Source organism: Diadema antillarum, unplaced genomic scaffold (assembly GCF_040938485.1).
Source record: "Diadema antillarum isolate AM-2024a unplaced genomic scaffold, OU_Dant_1.0 seq00000367_RagTag, whole genome shotgun sequence".
Classification (NCBI taxonomy): domain Eukaryota; kingdom Metazoa; phylum Echinodermata; class Echinoidea; order Diadematoida; family Diadematidae; genus Diadema; species Diadema antillarum.
In genome coordinates, this window is record NW_027271368.1 from 1,082,531 (window position 1) to 1,106,172 (window position 23,642).

Sequence of the window (23,642 nt, forward strand, 5' to 3'; positions counted from 1 at the left end):
AATTTGGTGGCCTGATCGGGCCACCAAAAAAGGTCGGATGTTTGCCTTTGGGCCACCAGAAACAAAAGTTAGTGTGGAGCCCAGGATGTGGTTCACATAAAAACGAAGCTGTATTCCTACGCTTTCCACACATTTCACTTAAACAAGAGATTAACAAGTAGAGGTAAGGGAGATGCGTCATGCATCACGTATTGCTCAGTTCAACCTTCTTACCCTCATGCATAAAACGTCACATTCTTATAAAATGGGATACACGCCTACATCGAACAAACACGCATGGAAATTGTGTGGTGTGTAAATTTAACTTATCATATTTAAAGTAGTCGTTCTTTATTCTCACCGAGTGCATATACAACCACTAGCTACTGAACAACAAAATACAGGTTTAGATCATACACAATCACGAAAGAATATAAATCTTTTGGTTTAGATGTGAGTTGTAGAGGGAGACAAATTGAAGAAACTCACATCTGAACCTTCACCCCTCTGAATAATATCTTTCTTTCATTTCTAATATAAATTTTGTCAGTGACTAAGTATACATGTAAATAGGCCTACATTCAAATATTCGCTATTTCATTCACAAACTGCATTGATAGGCCTACATAATAATTTAAATAATCCCAAACTTTGACTGTAATACTGAACACAAAACATGGAGACTGATATTTACCTACAATACAAGCAGCTAGGCTAGTAATATGGACAAATCTACACTTCTTTATCATGAAAATAAAAAATGCATACCCAAGACAAAGCAATCAAGTGAGAGGTTGCTGGTAAATCACGCAACTGTTGATCAATGTTCGTTCAAAATTGTTACCCACCCTCCTTTCACAACTCCCTCCCCCCCCCCTTTCTGTGTGTCTGTCTGTCTGTCTTACTCTCTCTCTCAAATGCACACACACACACACAGACACAAACACACACACACAATTTAGAAATAAGCACCCTCATTATGGTCAAATACATGAGCATTGCAGAGTGAACAAAAATTTAACAAAAATGACCCATCTGTATTACCAAGCTAAACGCCCGCATTCACTGCCTCAACACACGCGCACAGGCACATCCACATACACGCACACACACACACACACACGCCAAATCAACCTCTCATATGTTCTTATTGCACGATTTATTGGCAAATTCTGTCTTCCAAAAGCGTGCTTCTGATTAAATCAGCCAAGGATCACGTGCCAGTGTCTGGGGCAACTGTAAGTTTAGGAGCCTACAGTCTTGCTGAACTGATCGACTTTTATTACTCCAAAATGATACCTATGAGATGTGAAGCAGCTGAAAGCTTCATAAAGCACTCAATTCTTTTCTTAGAGCACTCTTTATGGGTTATCAAAATCTGAAGATGTGTTTGGATTACCAGTAACCCCAAATTGCATATAGACACATTATTAAATGTAATCTAAAGGTTATTATTCAAAACATATTTAACATGTACTTCTGGCTAATGGAAACTGAAACATACAGTGAATATTAAGACTTATTTATAGTGCTCGTTATGGGTAACCTCCATGTAACAAAAAATGCAAGAATTACACGTCCAGGACTGAATGCCAAAGTGGCTGATGTTGAAAAAGAACCCACGATATTGCAAACTACAGCGAATAAATACTACAACACAACTTTAAGTCCTATAACTTGACCAATTTCAAAACCTGTCACACTGTTCAGTTGGTAAAGCTCATATACAAATGAACCTAGATCAATACATGCTGAATCGCATAAATAGGCAGCATGACTGTCACCATGTAATCACACTTATTAAGACATTTATTTTCAAACTTGACTCTCTCACTCTGTAAACTAGAAATGTCGCTACAGCGACTGGTTATACCCCCGCCAAACAACATTTCATAAGCTTTGGTCAAAAAACTGAGGAAGTAGTTAAATCCGCAAGATCTTCCTTGATCTTCTGCCATTAATATGCCGTTACCATGGCAGCGTACTTGCGGGTACTGTCGAAAAATGCGTCTTGCACATCTACAACCAAAGGCACACATCTGTACCAAATTTCATGGAAATTGGGCAAAAACTGAGGAAGTAGTTTGCAACACAAAATTTTCCATCATTTTGGCTCATAATATGTGAGCTGTTACCATGGCAACATACTTTTTGTCACTGTCAAGAAATGTGTCATGCTGACCTATATCCTAAGACAAACATTCAATATGAATTCCATGAGAATTGGAAGAACACTGATGAAGCAGTTTTGCCATGAAGCATTTTGCCCGATATTTTACCAATAACATGCCATTACCATGGCAACGCACTTTTTGCCACTGTGGAAATATGTGTCTTGCACATTAACATATTCAGATGAACATCTGTACCTAATTTCATAAAAATTGATCAAAAACTGTGGGAGGAATTCGCGACGCAAGATTTGTACCCATTTTTGCCCATAATATGCCGTTACCATGGCAACGTACTTTTGGGTACTGTCAAAAAATACGTCTTGCACATCTACAACCCAAGGCACACATCTGTGCCAAGTTTTATGGGAATCGGTTGAAAACTGAGGAAGTAGTTCGCGACGCAAGATTTGCAACGGACCGACCGCCCGACCGCCCGACCGACCGTCCGCTGATTCCTATATACCCCCTTCAAACTTCGTTTGGCGGGGGTATAAAAAGCAGATGGCATATTTCAGACTTTTCTCAGAAAGCTCCTAGCATGCTGCTAACACTGACTTGGCCTTGAAAGAAGCTGGGAGATAAATCATGTATCATGTCATGAAAAATAACGTTTCACACTTGGAGATAATGCACGATTGGGCCTATCAACATTCATAGAATCTTATACAATCATGTTCTTTATGAAAAACATTACCAGTATGTATGCAAAATTGGCCTGATACAAAAACTTGTCAGTTTGCCCTAGAAAACGTTTCCTTATGTATTCACCAAAAATATTGACATTACTAACAGGATGAAATTCATGGCCACAACGAACAGGATAATTACCCATAACTAGCCAGGTGTTAATGAATCCACCACCCTTCACATTCCCCTCCAACTACATCTAGAAGTTGAAAACTATTTGATGGTTGACATCTAACAATACAAGTGAAAGTGTTAGTGCACCTTAACTGTTGGTGGAGGATACAATGTATTTTTATTTGTCATTTATTTTCCTTTTATGGTTTTGTTTCTGTTTTTAGCAGTGAGTGTTAGTATTGATTTTTTTTTTTCAAAATCCAAATTCCCAATTCCATATAGTGCTCATAAAATGTTGATGCTTCAAGAAGCAGATGTCTCTCATAGTCTTAGGCAGGCCAATTTCAATTTCCTCTGCATGCATGGAATCATCACGAAGCTAAAGTCGGAGATCCATCTGGGGCTACGATGGGCCAGGAAGAGGTGAGCAGCTTACAGGCTTGTAGTAAATGTCAGTTTCCTGCTGGTCTTGAGACATCAAACGATACTGGAATTCAGACCTTCACGACGAGAAAGAAAAAAATTGGAACAGAGGTTTTAAAAACACAGTCTAGGTCAGACAGTTGGCATAGATAGGCACATGTGACCGTGCATTACAAAACAAACAAAAAGTTGCACGCACTGATTTTGTGTGAGAGCTGAAAATATGTGAAATAGGTCAACCTAGCCAATCTTGACTTGTTCATATTTTCTGAAAGAGCAAGTCATCTTCTACATTATACTAAAGTTTGGGATCATAAAACGATAAGGAAATTGGGTTTTAAGCAGTTTTTCTGGAACACTTTTTTGGTAGAATAGTGTGATTAGGTGTTTCTCAAAGAGTCCTGTTTTCATTTCTTAAAAACCCTGTCCATGCTCATCACTTTCAACTCCAATATTTTTAGAAGGGATAACGCTGCTGCTTTGAAAGTTGGCATTGATCATCAACAGAATGTTAAAGATTTTCATGTTTTACAAGTAGAATTTGGTATTGATATTAATGATTATCTGAGGTTACAAGGTATTTGGTCGGCTGTTAAAAAAGAACACAGAAATACAGGTTTTATCAGTTGGTGCAGAATTTCAGCAAGTCGTAAAAGACATTGTCGTTCTTCCGGAACGCTTACGTCTGAGTGCCCGATTAAAGAGCAGACATTTTTTTTATGATTTATTAGTAGAACTTAAATATGAAACGCCTGTTAGTACTTTTAGAATGCAGTCTAATTTTCATATGACAGAGCGGGATATAGGTAAAGCACGTAAACTTATAGTGCAAGCGTCAATTGATGCAAGAAGCAGAGAATTTCAGTTTAAGATACTTAATAAAATTACCATTGAATTATAAGTTGTTTAAAATGAAGTTAGTATATTCCCCTTTGTGTTCATTTGGATGTACTGAGAATGAAACGATTGAACACATTATGTGGAACTGTAAGGTGTCACAAACATTTTGGAGGGAAATAACATCTTTTCTTACGATTATAGATTTGTCATCCCTTAATGTGAAGACTGTATTAATTGGAGTTATAGAGATTGATATAAACAAAACACTGGTAAACCATATTTTACTTATAGGAAAAAGATGTATTTATGCAAGCAAATGTAACAATACTTTTCCCAGTTTGTCCTCTTTTAAGGCTATGTTATCAAAATCATAGCGTGAAGAGTGTTATATTGCAAAGAGACAAGGAAAGATTAATGTGCGTATTAAACCGGAAATGGGATCCACTCAGCGGTTAATCGAGCTTTAGTTATTTTTTCACTGAACGTTTACGCCATGGCGTTTTCATGTTGCATTTTTTTTTTCTCTCTCTCTCTGTCGATATGGCATAGATTTCAAATAATTAGATTGTGTACATGCGCCTACCACTCTACATGTCGTTGGCAACCTTCCGGCTATGTCAGCTTTATCATTCCTTTCCATTATAAACCCACACAGACAACAAAATTTAAGAGAAAAATGTGCATGTATAATTAAGAAACTGAAAAAAATGTATTCTTTGTCATATATCTCTCAGCTGTGATTGCTTCAAAAATGTTATATGATGAGTACCAAATAAAACATCACTTGGATATAAAAAAAAAAAAAAATCAACAGAATGTGTTAATAAAGCATATACAAATTCAGCTTTATCTGATAATCCTTTCATTGTTGTTGCTCTGGTGGTTTATCATCCCGTTATTTGTTCCATTCATCGCACAGCTAGCACAGCTTGGTAAAGATTAAGCGCTTGAATAGACCCTGTTCTTCAGAGCTTCTTTTCTCAGTTCACACTTATCAAGAGTGTGTACTTTCTTTCCAATATTTAGATAGGTTAGGAGAGTCCATTTGGATTGAGTTATATATCATTTTAAAGCTTAGAGTCTGCTCTTTCAGAATCTGACCTTAACTAAAAATCCATGTCTGGCAACTTTTTGTTCGTTTAGTGGTGCAGGGTCACATATACAGTGCATTCTATGTAATTCAGTGCAAGAAAGGAGAAAGAAAACAACACACTACATACTGCACTAATGATTTTTAATATTGTTCATTCGAATCTTAACCCGTTCCTTACGGGAACCTGGTTTACCAGGTTCACAAAATGAAGACAAGGGTGCCTGCTTCAGTGGCCTAAATTCATGTTTCTTTGTGTTAAAATGCTCAGAAAAGTGGGTTTGATAAAAAGATCAGAGTTTATTCTATCAGGATTTGTTCTCCTGCTGTTTAAAAAAGGGGGTTTTACAGTATTATGTACCTTTTCCTGATTTAGTTTTTTGCTTGTTCTGCTGTAAACTCGTACGAACATGTACATAATGATCAAGGCTGAGATCAGTTAGAAATGCGGGTTCGCTGACCCCAGTCACCTCATTCAGGTACCTGGTTTTGTGTAGAACAAAAGATTCTGAGAGCTCATCAGCGCACGCTCTATTCATACCTCGCACCCTCTATTCATACCTCGCACCCGATCGATATTTCCATTGTTCACGGGCACATGTAGTTGACCGTAGAAAGGGGGACACAATGAACCGCTTGGCTGCCTTCACACAGCTGGATTTCCAACCTGTGTGCCTCTCTGTCGACGGGCGAAAAGAATCTCGTTTGGGGGCATTAAAGGCACTCAGAGAATTGCGGAAGGAACGGGTTAATGTGACAAATCTTCAATATAATTCACAGCTACACCATTTTCTTTGTTGAAACGAAAATTCCACAATTAGCAAAAGTCTGCAACATTTGATCTTGCAGGATTTTGCTGAAAAAAAATAATAATCAGGGCATCTGACCCTTCAAGTACGTAGCTTACTTGCATCATGTGTACCCCTCCCCCCGGAAAAAAAAAAATCCTTCGTACATATTTTTTGGAATCATGATGAGATTTGGGACAGATGAATGGACAACCTAAAAACATAATTCTTCAGGCCTCTTTTGGGGTGGAGGCCTGAAAATTTCAGCATATCCATACTCACGTGAACTGCATGTAGATCAAATGACTTGGTGTTGCTGTTCCAACACAGTGCGATCTGTAAGAAGAAAGACAAGAATGAACACAACTTTAACAAACTTGATCCTAGCCCATAAACGCTTTATGTGCTGTGATGGAAACCCCTTGGGTACCACATCATTCTGAGTCAATAACGTAGCCATAAATGAAAGGTAGCTTGAAATACTTTGAGAAAACATTCTGTTTTTCAAATCTATGTGACTTTTATAGATTTCTAAACTTGACATGTAGTGAGCAAAGTTGTAAAAAACACGCCAAGTTTTGCTTTCATGGAAATTGTAGGTATGTTTTTCTTTCAAATGACCAGTAGCTACATTACAGCAAAACATGACATCTGTACATGAAATAGTGACAGAAACTTAGAATTTACACACAAATCCAGTAGGGGACACCACTTGCTAGTCTATCACCACATAAAAAGCAAGTTACATATGAGAGGAACGGAATCACATGAAACACTTTCATTGTACTGTGGTATTTGGCGATTTATTGATCGGTTTGGGTGAATTTGTGCGTTTGAGCAGAATATGCGAAGTTGGCACACTGTTAATTGAGTCGGGCATGCGAACGTGGCATATAAAGAGTTAAGAACTAGTTATTTTTATTATACCACACATTTAACATACATACCCGCCAGCAAATACCACGGACTAGTCTTAAATGAGTGAAAAAAAAAGAACAACAACAATCCACGGTAGATGCGAAAAGATTCACAGTGGTTACTGTGCAGTTGGCTATGGCTGATGAAGTGGTAATTACCCACAATAGAATTCTATCTATTTTTTGCTTCTCTAGAACTCATCAGGCATTGTCAAAGGTAGCCTCATGTATAAACATTATTTAAATGAAATAAAACTGGAGTTTGTAAATTCCATAAAACATCAATGGAATAAAAGTCAATGTTTTACATTCCTTCATTTATGGATGCTTAAAGTTAACAATTCATAAGTTTCATCATGGAAATAATTTTGAGATTTTTACTCCTTATATTTTCTGATCTAGACTTGATATTCTCTGTTATGCTCTGTGGGTTCAAGAAACAAAAACAGATTTATATCCCACGATATGATATGCACCTTGATGACACACTCACATAAAGCAGACAAAAATAATGTTTTGGGGAGAGGAATATAGAAGGAAAGACATGCTATTGGGCTAGTGTTCTCCCGATAAGTTCATGCTATGCGCTCTGTCATAGCACACACGTACTGACTTCTAAAGGATAGTTGGATGATTCTTATTAGAACAACATAGCTCAACTATATGATGAAGTCAGGGTGCTGCATAACTTTTTTCTCTTTTTTTTCAACCACTTGACCAGATGGGCGAGTAGATTATCAAATTGTTGCAAAACGCTTGCCTGAACATGAATTTTACTTTCCCAAAATGTCCAAATGTACAGGAAATGATGAAGAAAATCACTTGTAAGTCAAGGACTTAATAAAACCCAATCATTTGAATAAACAGCCCAAGATGATTCACACAATTACAGACACTGGAGTAACAAACTTGATTTGATCAAGTACAGTATTGGGTATTGCACTGCATTGGGGCTTTTTCAAAAAATTGTTGTGATATTTGCTGAAATGAAATTAAAGTGCATTGCATCACTAAACAGTCATTAAGCGCTTAAGCTGCACCTTGATAAAATGTTTCAGAAGAGAGCAATTTGATGCACACAAGCTCTATTTGTCATCCACTGACATTGCAATTGTGCATATCATGTGAGTCGGTGAGGGGCATCATTGACTCTTATGAACTAGTGGTGCCATGCGCACCCAGCAGAGCCCCTGAAAACAGAAAATGGCACTTGATCAAGTTTCAGAGGAAAGTCCCAAGTTCCTGTATGCCCCTCATATCTCTGTTGACCCAACCTATGACATGCTCTTGGGCAATGACACTCTGATGTGCTGGTCATTTAAGGGTTAATCTTGAGAGTTCTTGGAGGGACTTGATTGGACTGTGAAGTTAAGTTTGTGCAAGGTTAGCTGACATGCATACACCTGTAGCACTGCCAGTGGCAGCTTTAAAGAGAGCAGACGTACATGGTGCACAAAATGTATTATGCTTTAAAATGAATTTCTCGACCAACACTTCTAGATATTGATACCGTCACACAGCAAGTGTCTGTATTGAGTGCATGCTACATTTTCTTTGAAAACATCAAGGTATTAGCGGTCATGAGGAATACTGGAAAACCATACATTTTTGCATGCATAAAATTTTTGAGATTTTCACAATGAGCCAAGATTCGTGAAAGCAAAATGCATACAAAAGTTTTTGTCCACACTATCGTATGCATTGAATGCCAGTGACAATTTGCAAAAATTTCATGCCATGAAAAAGGTCACTGGCTCTAATTCACAACAAGGCAAGTGCCAAATTGTGTCTCGCCCATTTGCATATAAGAAATTAATGTTTTCTAATTCCCCGAAGTTCATTGACCCGCCTATGACCTTTGACCTTGTGGTGACCTTCAACTCCCTAAGGGACATTTACCATCCAGGTTTGGTCACTAACGGACATAGGGATCAAAAGTTATCATTCATAATCGAAACGCGCCATAAAAACTTAGCATTGGGCCCTAAAAGTTTGTTGACCCCTGCCTGTGACCTTTGACCTTGTGATGGCATTCAACTCCCCAAGGGAAATCTACCATCCAAGTTTGGTCACTAAAGGACATAGGGATCAAAAGTTATCATTCATAATCGAAACGCGCCGTAAAAACTTAACATTGGGCCCTAAAAGTTTGTTGTCCCCTGTCTGTGACCTTTGACCTTGTGGTAACCTTCAACTCCCCAAGGGACATCTACCATCCAAGTTTGGTCACAAACGGACATAGGGATCAAAAGTTATGAACCATAATCGAAACGCGCCATAAAAACTTAACAATGGACCCTTAAAGTTCGTTGACCCCTGTCTGTGACCTTTGACCTTATGGTGACCTTTAACTTCCCAAGGGACATGTACCATCTGAGTTTGGTCACAAACGGACATATACATCAAAATTTATGAGCCATAATAGAAATGTGCCGTAAAAACTTAACATTGGGCCCTAAAGTCCATTGACCTCTGCCTGTAACCTTTGACCTTGAGGTGACCTTCATGTTTGGTACAATGTGTAACTTTGTATAACCACTCTTCCCTCCAAGTTTGATTGAAATTGATATCCTCAGTAGAGAGTTATTCAAGTTTTTGTAGCGTCACGGACAGATGACGGACGGACGAAGGACGGACAGACGCCGCAGGCTATCCCTTAGTCTCCGCACACCTTCGGTGGGCTCGACAAAAATCTAATGTTGTGAATATTTCTGGTTTTACAGTAATCCATCTTAAAGCCCATCGAAGACAAAATATACTCTGATACTTACACTAAGACACTCTCTGTTATTGTAACTGTCACATTGGCTGAAAACTGTAAGACAAGGGTAGATACAAATGGACAGTTAATTTTATTTTTCAACTGCCGTGACAAATCACAAACCAAATTTATGAAGTGAGACCAAAGTACACAGCAATAACATCAATATAACAAAAGGAATTATCTTTGATACACAAGATTGTTCATCACATTGAAGTCAGTTGCTACTGAAGAAAATTCCCTGATACAATGGGGAGTGCTTTTCACTAAATAGATTTTACATCATTTTCATTCCTGTAACAAAGAAAAAATAAAGATAGAAACAGGACAAATCATATCACTTTACATGAGACAAAACAAATCCTATTATTTGAATGAAAACAATGTTATTCTTCCCTGGCTCAAAAGATGTGGAAATATGGTAGGTTCATTTCTAAATTTCTGATCAAAGGTTGTTGCCTGTATCTTTTTTATGTGAAGAGTTTGGTCAAGATTATGTACATTCACAAGCTACAGGAAAATTATAATATAATAATATAACAAGGTCACCTGGACTACAGATTTTACTGTGCTATAACGGGTGCCATGAAAACGTACTAAAAAGAGAATAGGTAAAAAGAAAAATGGAAAATCAGGGCTGCAAAATACGCTCTGTTGAAAGTGGTACTTCGTAAGCAAACTTGTTAAAACAGGGCTTCCTGTACACGAGAATGACATTTAAAAAAAAAGAAGAAATGACATAAAAACGAAGAAACCAAAGCCACACATACGGAACAGAAAAAAAAAATCCTTTCCTCAAAATTTGATAAGAAATGAGAAAGTTATTGTACACAACAGAACACGAACACACCTTTTGCCAATCTTCTCCTTTCACTGGACTGATACGTTGGCAATTATGGTATGATAGGCGAGGGAATGATGTCATTCTAGCACAAGTCTTGTACATGTGTTGGCTAACACACACTAGAAAACAAATTTATATACATGTATTTAGCAATCCATAATCTTTAGTTGGGGGAGGGGCTTTCCCACCACAATTACACAAAATGTGCCATGTTTCACTGTTCTGTGGGTCTTTATTTGCGCTTTGTTTTCTGTCGAGGTATTAAACTCAACTCTCCCTTCACATGCATGATTTGTTCCTTGAATTAGGTTGCTCCTTCTTCAAGAAGTAAGACCACAGGAAAGACAAGGAGAAGGTGCACAACATACCTGATGACTCTGCCTACCACCGGTGGTGGCGTTCAGCACAGTGACATTTGTTCCAATCGCTTGCTCACTCCATCTGGCCATGATTGACATCGACTGCTCAGTGAGCGAAAAGAAGTTGTAGTTGTACACCTCAAAGTCCGTCTGGTAAACACAAAAATGATCACTTTCATAATTTCATTCAAAACATGTTCTGACTCATTTTCTGTAAACCTTAATGTGTTAATGTGCAAAATTTGCAATTCATCATCTGTCAATACTGCTGTGACTTGGCTTTACAGGCAATTTTCTTCTTTTATGATCTGTCTTTATATGGGTAAGCCAAGGTAAAGCCATATAATGTATGAAAAAAGTAATCATCATTTGTGTGTTTTGGTTTGGGTGTTGTTTTTGTTTGTTTGTTTGTTTGTTGTTGTTTTTTTTTTTGGGGGGGGGGAGGGAGTTTGACAGATATGAGTTTACCAGATGCTAAGTTCCAAATCGCCACATAACTTGCCATACTTTATTGAAGGCAAATAACCCCAAAAGAAGTTAGAAAGATGTGCAAGTTTATTGCCAAAATTGTCAGCTTTCCATGCTTTTTCTTTTTTATGATCTAACACTTTATGCAGGTAATGTGATGATGCAATGTGTTGCATCACACAACACATTCCCATCCTCCCACACCTACTGCTGACCTGGTACTGGTCCTAGTCACATACCCTGTATTGGACAAAGATCTATTCTTGAAGCTGGGCATTCACAACTACATACATCTACCTCCGCCAAGGAAGGAGGTTATGTGATCATTGACGTTGGTTTGTCTGTTTGCAAAATAATTCAAAAAGTTGTGAACGGATTCGAGTGAAACTTGCACGAAAAGTTGATAATGACACAAGGAATAGATGATTAAATTTTGGTAGTGATCTAGATATTTTTATGGATTTTTTAAAGGATTTTTTAATCTTTTGGCATATAAGGTCAATGAACTTGGGGGTTCACACTGCACACACTGGAGGTTTAGATACGCGCACTACTAAAAGTGCATGCTCGGGAGCCGTGCAGCTGGAAGCTGATGATGTAAACAAACAGCTTCTATATTTTGTGAAATTGCATGCGTGTATGGACGGAAATGAGTTGCTGGCTTGGCAGAGGTCTGAGCTCTCCAAGTGTCTTAACCCTAAAAAGACTGGGGGGGGGGCCTAAAAGGCCCCCCCCCTCGACATTTCGCGCGATATCTCTGCAACACGCAATGCTCTCGCCGCGATGCTTTATGACTTTTTTCTTTCAAGTTTCCCGCACATTTTGACACCAAATTTGTGACGCCCGGGGGTACGGTTCTGAAGTTACATAACATTTTGTACATGCATGTGAGGCCGAAAATGGCTCAAAAATGTGATTTTGTGCACAAAGTCAATGCAAATTGAGTTTTTTCACATGGTTCATATAAATATGCTTATTTTTACTCTCAATGGCTAAAATTAATTTGTTTTAGGAGTATTATGCTTCAAAAAGTGTCCGCCACAAATTTTGTTAAAAAAAACAACAAAAACAAAAGGTCGAAAAAACAAAGAAATACATAAGAAATTCATGAAACAATAAAATAAATAAGAAATTAATTTTGATACCGAATTTTTTTTCAAGTGCATTTGCTAAGAATGCCACAAAGAATAATTAGACCAAAAATGAGCACTTTTGGAGCTTTGTTTACTGATTTAGATCAAAGAGTGTGATTTCTCGCATAAATTAGCATATTTAATCAAAATAAAATAAAAGAAGACTATTTTGGAAAATTTAAATATACGATCTTGTAGACTACATCGCACGCTACCATTGTGCAAATTTTCGCGGCGATCGCGCGATCCACGGCCGAGATCATAAGGGGGGGCCCTTTAGGCCCCCCCCCCCCCCCCCCCAGTCTTTCGAGCTACCAAAATAGCCCAGTCTTTTTAGGGTTAATAGTTAGATCCCCTATTAATAGTACAGCATGTTGCACAATGCTATTAAAAGTTTTCATCGTTTGATCAATCCAAGTTGCAGAGAGTTTGGGGATTATACTGAACAGCACTCTGAGGAAATTTGAATAAGGACATTCATTTTACGATGAATCTGCATCTTGAAAGTACAATAGCAGGTAATTATCCTTTCACCACAATTTGAAGTAATCTCGCTTATGTGCTACAGGAACTGGTACACGCATCTATGTATAGGTATGTGACTTTGCAACACATATCAGATACATGTAGTACATGGGTTCCCCTAACACTATGACAAGTACAAAACAAATCGAAATTTAAAATTAATTTGTACTTGACATGCTTATGAACTCATGCTCAGGTAATCATACTACTATCATCAAAACAGATATAAAATGAATTAATAAAAAGTCATGTACTATGCTTCTGCAAACATGTATGTTTGTGTCCATGAATGCAAACACAAAAAGATGTATAATTTATAAATTTTCCAGTGCGTGTGTGTGTGTGTGTGTGTATGTGTATGTGTGCATTCACAGGAAGGGTGGGGCAGATGCAGGATAGGAGAAAGGGGACTAGAGGATAGAAAATAGGACATTTTATATTTTGGATCAAAAATCTATCCTCTGGTGATTGGTTGAAAGAGCTTCACGTGATTACAGGTATTTTCAGCTATGTCAGAAAGTTGACACTCCATAAAGTACTATTTGCAAAATTACATCACTTCTATGTCGACATTTTGCAAATAGTATACTATTTGCAAAATGATGTCACAAAGCAATTCTGAAATTGTGCACAGCTTTGTACCCGTCACTCTCTAAAATGTAACAATTTCTATTAAAACAATTGTGACGTCACAAAGCAATTTTGACATTGCGCACTGCTCGTATCGTCACTCTGTGAAATGTATCAATTTCTAACAAAACAATTGTGATGCAACAAAAACAATTCTGACATTGCACATCGCTTCACACCGTGCGTCACAATTAAAATGTAACATTTTTAACTAATATCACAAAGCATGCAGTTCTGACATCGTGTGCTGCTGCATGCTTCTTATGGTCAATGTAGGATCCCTTCACAACATTGCACCCACCATACAACTTCTCGTTTTGCATTTCCCCCCATTTCCCCTTCTTTTGTTTGAATTTTTGATCCAAAATATAAAACAAATATACTTTGCCTAATTTCGAGTTTCTTGTTCAAACTATAGGCCTCGGTGCACCTATCCTATAGTTTTTAACAAGAAACCCTCAAGGCAAAGTATATTTGTGTATTAAATTATGTTGGGAAGGTGGCTGTAGGAAGTTAATTTAGGTTTATGGGTTAAACGTTATCTAAGGTTCAGACGAGAGCAGGGGGAAACTTGCCATGGGGAGAGGGGAAAGGGGTATGGGCTTGTTAGGTTTTCCATTTTGATAAGAAGGTTCCTTTTGTCTTTACTTTGTTTTTTATAATTTTGGTGGGTTTTTTTTTTTGTGACAGCAGTACAAAATTCAAAGAAACAAAGTTTTTTAATTTTCTTCTTCTTTTTTCCTTTGCTATGTTATGGTAATAATTAAATTCTGTATAATTGTTACCATGCTCAGTACAACCTGATGCAGAGACTCCAACCCAAAGCACCTTCTGATCTGGAGATTCTCCCGCCTGAAACCCCTAGCAGACGGGAGATTCCAAGTGATGGGTGCGAAGCGCGAAATTCCCAGGTTCTAGATGCTCTCTAGTGCTAGCTAAGGCTTATTTTTTCAACATATGATAGCAATAAGTAAGAAATCCTTTCCAACGGGAGACACAGAGCCAGGGCGGGAGAAATTAAATCATAACCGGGAGAACGGGAGATTTTGCAAAAATGGGTTTTCGGCGGGAGATCTACCGTCAAAAACGGGAGAGTTGGAGTCTCTGCTGATGATGTTACTATTCTATGTAATCATTGCCTGGAACTTTACCAAAAAAAAAAGAAAAAAAGAAAAAAAGTGGTGTACAAGTGCACATTACTCTACCTGCAGAGTGAGCTTCATTTCAGGTTTGGAGGTGTTGTACCAGGTGGCCACTGTCTGGACGTCCCCAAGCTGCTGTAGAAGAATCGGCCGGGGTATGAGGAAGGCTACGAGGATGCCAGCAACCACAGCACAGGCAAGTATGGAGAGGAAGACATACAGCCACCTGCATAGGGAAAACACACAGGGTGCATTCGAGTGCTCTACAGCAAACCAAAGCATACTGAACTGTACTGTGTCAGACTTGGAGCGTTCGAGCACCTGTGGAGAAAGCATACCTCATGAGTTACTTTTAGAGGGGGTCACAAATTTTTTATCAAGAGGGTCATTCACTTGGTGCGCTTAACTACTTACAGATGTCCCAAACACAGAGAATGAACTCTCTGCATTATGACATACAGTATAATACTTGTATGTGCATGTTACGCACATTCTTCACATACAAACTTTTGGTACCGTACCCTTTTGGAGCACACCAGGAAGTGGTCCACTTTTGGCTTGGTTCAGTTTGGTGTGTTCTTTAGGAGCATTCGAGTGCTCCTCTGGCGTGGATTCAATACGATTCAGTTCGCTTGAGGAGAGTGCTCAAATCTTCGCACCCACAGTCACACAAGACAATACGCTTATTTCACGCTTATTTCAGACCATCCATGGTCTTAATTTCTACAATGGTCTAAGTTTAAACCACCTTTGTGAAATCGGGCCTTTTAGTTCCCCTATGACTTTCTTCAGTACTTATCTGTTGTTCTGTTACGATTTCATTCAATCCCCCATCACCTTTGCACAAAACTGATAAGGCACGTATGTGTATTTATCTTTATGTATAATATAAATATATCTCATATGAATCTTGAATTGCACTGATGCACTACCTCTGTTGTTAATGGTGTTGATATTCTTAGTTTGTTTGTTTGTTTGTTTGTTTGTTTGCATTTTGTTTGAACACATAAATATAATGCTTCATTTCCCTGGCAAGAATGCTTTGGAGGCAAAGCAATTCTGCTGTGAACGATGCACCAAACATACAGTGAACATGTTTGTGTACTGGAGCACTGGCATCCACCTGGTAGAATGTATGACAAGTTAAGATCCACAAGTAGGAAGAAGACTGTTCTATACGTATGATAAGATCTGCCTCACTCACAGCACAAGTGTGTTTCTCTTTCTCCTACTCAAAAGTGACCTTTACACGTACAATAAAATCTTAAGCCATCAAAAGTACATTGTATGTGAAACTAGTCACATTATATTTACGTGCCAATCTATGGAACTCTCCCCGACTCACGTTCTCCTCGGTTTCAATCTGTCATCAGTGAATGGAATCAAGGCTACCAGGTCGTCTTCTCTTCCTGATGTATGGAGAAACATGGACAGAGAGTGATAGGAGAACCATTACCTCAATTTATCACAGAAATACAGAACAGTCACGAGTGTGTTAAGGCAACAGAGCACATTATGCATGGTGATAAGAGAACCATTACCTCCATTCAACACAGATATAAACTTAAGAACAGTTATGAGTGTGCTACTTAAGGAAACAGAGCACACCATGCAAGGGTAGTTACAGGTAAGTGTTTTGCATCAGTACTTACATCACAGGTAACAATTCAAATTGTCCATGATTTTATTCAGAACACAGTTCAGTCAGGGTGAAACACATCTGACACTAGTAACCATGGTCAACAAGATATTTCATCCCAAACTTGTAAACCAATTTTCCTTAACTTCACCTAGATGTGTTCTACTAATATTGCTGCATTCACTCAATCCACATACATTTTGGCATCATTCCCCCTTTAAATGCAAGAGAGATAGCGATGAATAAATGGTGATTACAAAGGCCTTTCTCTTCTGCTTCAATATGAACTCAGGGCACAGGAACAGGCATATAAACACAATACAATCTTGTAACAATTGGCTGAACAGAGCTGCAGAGAGAATTCATTGCAAAAAAAAAAAATGCAATGAAACCACTGCAATAAATCTGTTACAAATCCATTAAATCCTTAAATAAAAAAAAATATATGGATGCATGAATACTGTTTATGACTACCTTGCTTTCCATGGGCCCCTTGAAAATTGGCTGAGTTTAACTGAGATGTGACTTTTTGAGAATTGTCATTCATTACGCTAGAGAAATGTCACAATTGGCACACTTACTTATGTAACCTTATCAGGTGATGTTTATTCCAAAGGTTTGTTAATCTTAAAAGGAATAAGGTTTGTCATTCTAAGCATTTGTGCCATTATGCCACAGATTCAATATTCGACGGTTCCTACTTCCAAAGATGAAATAAAGTTTGTTATTCCGAAAGTCTGTCAATCCGAAAAGGAAATAAGGTTTGTTGAGCACTCTGAAGGTTCATCATTTAAAAACACACAAATTCCCAATACCTCGAGGTTTGTGAATCCGAAAATGAAAAAAAAAAAAAGGGTTTCTTAAATTAAACATTTGTGCCGTATTCTGCAGGTTTGTAATTCCAAAGGTTCACACTTCCAGAGATGAAATAAGATTTGTTACTCCAGAGGTTTGTCAATTGGAAAAATGAAATAAAGTTTGTTGGTCTTTAGGTTTGTTATTCTAAAAAAAAAATCAGGTTCATTGTTCTGAAAGTTCATTTATCAAAAAAATGAAACAAGGTTTGTTAATCAGAAAATATACTGTGCAAACTAACAAACCTTCAGAATTCTGAACCTTGTTTCGCTTTTGGATTAAATGTTTAAAAGATATGTTCTAGATGTTAAATGAGCTGCTCAAAATAAAAACCCTATTGCACTTTAACCACTTACTCTAAGGAGTTGTTACAAAGATTACACTTTCCAGCAACAATAAAATAGAACAATTTTCAAGCCAGCCATGTCACGGTTAGGTAACCAACAGATAATTTTTTACAGGGCTGCCAACACTGGAAACTAGTTGAGAGTGAGACTCCCATAGGCCAATGCTGTAATTTAGAAGTCAAAATGAGTGAGATCAATAGAAATGCATGCAAATGAAATAAAGTTTAGAGTGAGAAAGGACCAAAAGGAGTGAGTCTCACTCTCAATGAGTGAGAGTTGGCAGCCCTGTTTTTAGCTAAAGGACAGTATCTTCACTCAAAGTTTTGTTCTTTTCCCATTGTTTCTCCCTATCAAATTTTTTAAATCTATTGTTTGATATCACTAATTTCAGGCAGGGGAACCTTCCTTCTGAAGATTAAAGGTATTTACCAAAATCAGAAAAAACAAGCCAAAGAAAATAAATATGTGGGGGCAAATGCAGGTAAAACAAGAAAACAACTTCCATACAAATTATAATCATTTGTAACAATAAATTATAATAACACTATAATAACTATGTTAATATAGATATTATAGAGAAGATAATGTATTTGAAGATGAATGATAAGTTGTAAATGAAGGAAAATAATGTTGATTAGAAGTGGGAGATTTGTTGAAAGTTGAATTTTTTATGATAATTATAACAATTATGGAATTTATTTAAATTGATTAATTGAATGAAATATTAATATAATATGCATTATGAATTATATAACGGTTATTATCTTTATTTTCTGCAACAAGTATTGCAAAACATTTTTCATGTTATTCGTAATTTGTGACGCATATATATGTTCTTCTTTTGAAAATTGTTATCTGTTTGTATCTCTTGTATGTACTGTATCGCTGGTGGAAGGCGCATTTCCACCTTCACATTGTGGACAATAAAACAATCAATTCAATTCAATTCAATTCAATTCAATTCAATTAAAAACAACAGAGCACCCTTAATAGTTTCTACTGGAGCAGGAAGTACAAAGTACACTATATTTCACATGACTTCACAGTACTTTGATGAACATCATCTGATAAATCCTGGGGCAAACAGGGTTTATTTTGATGGTAGATCCTATATTTTCACCATGAATCAATACCATCAGATGGCAAATGACATCACATACCATTCTAGAAAGTTCTTCCTCTTCTTCTTCTTTTTCTTTTTTCTTTTCTTCTTTTTCTTCTTCTTCTTCTATGATACTGTCAAACACCCCTAAGTAGGGGCCAACCGGACAGGGGGTGCGCTGGTGTTTATTGCGCGGACAGAGAGGTTTAGAAACTAGTTGCTTTGCTCTTGGATGTAATGAAGGATTACTGCTTTGAATGAGTCTTTGTTTGTGATGCCTGTGACTGTCGGTGGGAGCGCGTTCCAATCTGTGATAGTTCCTGGGATGAATGAGTACTTAGCAGTTTTTGTTTGTGGCGATTGGGATATAACTTGTAGATGATGACTTCTGGAGAACCCTTTTGATCGGACGCAGGGCTTTACAAACTGGGATAGATAGGCGACCCGCAGGCGCTTTAAGGAATGTGTTGATGCATCCTACTCTGCGTCGGTGTTTCAGCAGTTCCCAGCCAAGCTCATGCTTCATATTTGTTATGCTACTGTGCCTAGAGTAGTCACCTCTACCAAATCGTGCTGCTCTGTTTTGCACAGTTTCCAACCTCTACAAATACACTTGCCTGACACTCAAATTACAATCCATATTTTTTCAACATTGGTGGTATATTTGAATACCTGGGGCATACAATGCATTGCAACCAAGGTATTTGTGTTCTAACGCTATTCTGGAATAGTTGGTACCAGTATCAACTTTATTATCTCAAAGTATGCCCTCTGATGGATACAGGAGATTCCTCCTTGACACCTGGTCCCTGATTTGAGTTAGCATGAGAACTATATCAAGCCAAACATTGAACCTAAGTTGAGACAGATTCAGATCAGATGTAATTGAAAAGGACGGTGACACAATGCTTGCTCCTGTGACAATTGCTATGGTTTTATTTTCTCCCAGGACTTAGGGTTAGAGTTAGGGTTGTGATATGGTTTTAGGTTTAGTTTGATGTGAGGATTAAGCTTAAGGTTAGGGTTTATATTTATATTGGATAGAATTTTAATATGTTTAGCTTAGCATTCATATGAAGAGTTTATTCGTAAAAACCGATAAGTCCATTTTTGAAGATTTTGAAGTATGGTCTCTGTCATAAAGTACAAAATAATACCTTTTAAATGATATATTGGTCACTACATATAAAGGTACATTTTTGAAGTTATGGTCAAAAGAAGCAAAAAAATTCTTATTATTCTCTTTATTTTTCTTGACCTTTAATCGCAAATATCTCCATTTGGCAAATATGGACTTATCGGTTTTTGCGAACAAACTCTTCATATATTTCATTGGAGCAATTGTCGCAGGAGCAAATGTCATGGAGCCAAGAAGGACACACAGACATTCAAAACATATTCTACAAAATGGCATAGCAGTCCTGAGCAAAATATTCTTGCTCCCAAATAGCTTATAAAAGTGAAACAGTTCCTATGAAATCTAGAAAGTATGAGGACTGACAGATCCAACAGTTGTCTCTAGGATCAGTTGAACTGAATTTGGTGTAGGATTGATTTTAGAGCTTCTTAAAGGGAACATAAACCCCGAGAGCAATGTGGGTTGAGTGAAAGCAGTAACATTAGTAAAACACATCAGTGAAAGTTTGAGGAAAATCGAGCAATCGATGCAAAAGTTATGAATTTTTAAAGTTTTGGTGTTGGAACTGCTGGGTAAGGAGACTACTAGAGGTTATGACGTATGAGTGGACTACAATATAAAGAAAATATAAAGGGAATGTAATAAAAATTCATTTTTCATGAAAATTACACAGTCCATCAACTTGATACTGACATACTATATGTTAGGGGTAGCAATTATTCTCCCTGCTTTCTGGAAGCGGTTTGTCAAGTACTCTTTCATTTTGCTAGAAAAGTTAATTTTTGTGGAATTCCTTTTATATTTTCTTTATATTGTTGTCCACTCATACGTCATAGCCTCTAGTAGTCTCCTCATCCAGCGGTTCCAACACCAAAATGTTAAAAATTCATAACTCCTGCATCGATCGTCCGATTTTCCTCAAACTTTCACTGATGTGTTCTACTAATGTTAATGCTTTTACTCAATCCACATTGCTCTTTGGGTTTGCGTTCCCTTTAAGTGAAACAGCCCCCTGGACAGGGCAGAACCAGGTCATGATCTCACCTCTGGGAATCTTTCCCGTCCCTTCGCAGGTTGGACAGGTCATGCCATTGCTCAACTCCTCATAGGTGAAGTTTGAAGTGCTGTTGGTGGAGGTAGACCCCCGTTTAAAGTCCTTGTCCGCAGATGCAGGGTCCATGGTGGCCTTGGGGGGTTACTCCGCCTGACCCAGTCAACTCAAGAGTGATGTCCAGTCATCTGTCCATAAATCGTGGACTACTGCAACATCTGCATTAATTGATTTCAGCATCAACTAAAGTTTGCAAACCAAATTTCTAATTTTCAACAAGGTTTTCATCAGGACATTGATGTAATCAATTCAAATTGGTTTTTGGTAGAACTTTCTACAAAGCAATTAGAAACCATGTTCTAGCTGATTGTTAATAAACCTGTCCTGAAGATGACAATAAATATATGGGAAGGGTTGGATGTTTTCAAAGCCTAGACATGGTTCTCAATATGTAATAGTTTACTTGTCTAACAAAACAATAATTAACTTGCCTATCTTTTAATTTTATGATCGCACATAAGATAGAATACAAAAGATATCCATCTTTTTTAGTTTTATTTTACCTTTTTCCCCGTTTTGTTTCCGTTTAGTTTTTTCTCTAATTAAATCATACTTAACTCTTAACATGCCATGGTCGGCGACCTTAGTCCTGACGTGCCATGGTCGCCGATCGGCGACTAAGAAGAGCGCGAAAAACATCGGTCATTTAAGTTCTTGTGGTACCATAATTTGTTACACCACGAAACTGCCACTGATATGCACTGGTAGCTGATTAGCATAGCCATTGTTTCCGCAAAAAATATGAGTATACTTACATAGGAAAATTTTGAGTAAATACGTGTTTTTTCAGCTAGATGTATTTTTTTTTCGCGTCGGGAAAATCCGCAGTGAGTGCACCCTCTGCGAGCTGTGTATAGATCTAAATTCTCATTGATAAACCATGCGTGTGTATGCTACTTAATCTGCGTGTGTCGTCTATGCATTTCCACTCGCATTGTTCTGCTTGGGTGCTCTCCTGCGGGAGCAGCTTTCATTTTGTCCCTCAAAGTGGGTCTAGCTTTCGTTCGTCGGTCAAGTCTTTCATCCTTTTGTCTTGGTGAACTTCACTAATCGTCCCCATGCTAGCATATACGAAGGAAGAACACGCTTTTGTTCTTGTCTATGCACATGTATAGTAGACGGAAAGTAGACCTGTAAACAAATGCCTGCCGATTTCAATAGAGTGCACCCACCCGCAGTCGGCATAGACAAAAGAAGGATTAGTCAGTGCTTCCTTCTCAAGTAGACAAAAGACACCATTCCAGGACCCGGGATTTACTTTAGTTTCAAAGACAAGATCTGGGACTAAAGGACTCGGATTGGGGAATGAATTACCGAGGCAAAAAAAGCAATTGAAAAGACAAATTGAACTGCCAATATTTGTGTAATTATACAACTCTAGAAGACAATTTTGTTATCATTCGAAAGAGGAGATGTAGCTCTAAAACTTTCTCACAGAGTCAAGGGAGCGTTCTATTGAAGAAAAACCACGAATGACTCTTTCTTTCCATACTACACGAAAATTTCTAACAATATTTTTGATGATATCAATTATTTCTGCAATATTTCAGGTTGAGATAGATATTACAGCAAACTGACTGCATGGCACGAAAGACCAATTATTTCTTGATATATGTTGTGAATTGTGTAGACCTCAATTCAAAACAGTCAATAGTTTCAAAGATATAGCAGTTTTAAATTAGATGTTACATTGCCACTAAAGTTCGCGAACTTTCTGGCGTTGGGTAAAAACGTCTGGCACGTTAGGGGTTTTGGGTCTAGCACAGTAAGAGTTAATAAAATTACCATCAGTACCACAGTTAGGTATTAATAAGATTTGACCCTGTAGGCTGTACCCGCAGAATTCTGAAATCTTGAATCACTTTGCGCACTTGCAGCATGCAGAGGACCACAGCCACAATATAAACAGACACACTTTGCAATACCCGGGACTACACAAAGTGTGTGGGTTCTCCAGCCTACGTAATGGTGTAAATTTTATCTAGACCTAGTAGTAGAACCCTAATTTAGAAATCCTTCTTAACTTGCTGTCGCGAAGAGATGATACGCCGTGCTACTCGCTGCCAGTTCAGTATTTCATAAGTTGCATGAATTATAACTTTTAACCTTACTGCTTGTCATGTCACACGAGGATCCGTTCACATCTCTGTCGTCTGATTACAAACCATGTAACGACAAGTGTCACATCAGGGAGGTGAGAGGAACCTGTCTCACCTCCCTGGTCACATCGTGATAAGATCACGTCACAAGATTCAGCTTACCCAGTATTGGCAGGTGCAGCACAATACAGCCTGTATGCGCCTGGGGAGCGATTTTCCGTACCGAAATAGATAAACACTAGCTGGAATGGAAATGAAGACCAATTATTCTCCTGCGATCGTCTGCCTCACCAAAATACGAGAGTCACATAAGATCACAATCGCAATGACATGACCATAGCTGGCTGTCCATTAGGGTACTTCTAAACATATTATACTTTGAATGGTGGTCAATCCGATACTAGATTTTAAAACCCAAAGTAGATCACTCAAACTCGAGGAGGTACTGCTTACTGCGAGATCAGTTCTCATTATTGA

The 23,642-nt window shown here is 37.9% G+C and overlaps 1 protein-coding gene across 2 annotated transcripts; it reads right to left on the reverse strand.

Annotated features, from left to right (window-relative positions):
• Positions 1–3,326: 3,326 nt before the first annotated feature.
• LOC139731226 (transmembrane protein 106B-like) lies at positions 3,327–23,642 on the reverse strand. Of its 2 annotated transcripts, none has more exons than XM_071642111.1 (8): positions 23,328–23,642; positions 21,000–21,224; positions 16,220–16,283; positions 14,938–15,100; positions 10,986–11,126; positions 9,784–9,827; positions 6,378–6,431; positions 3,327–3,454 (listed from the first exon to the last, which is right to left on the reverse strand). In XM_071642111.1, exons 2-8 carry the CDS (start codon positions 21,133–21,135, stop codon positions 3,358–3,360), a joined length of 699 nt encoding a protein of 232 aa, XP_071498212.1. In that variant the 5' UTR covers positions 21,136–21,224; positions 23,328–23,642; the 3' UTR covers positions 3,327–3,357. The 2 variants fall into 2 exon arrangements, with proteins under 2 accessions (XP_071498212.1, XP_071498211.1); XM_071642110.1 differs by lacking the exon at positions 23,328–23,642 and adding an exon at positions 23,178–23,271.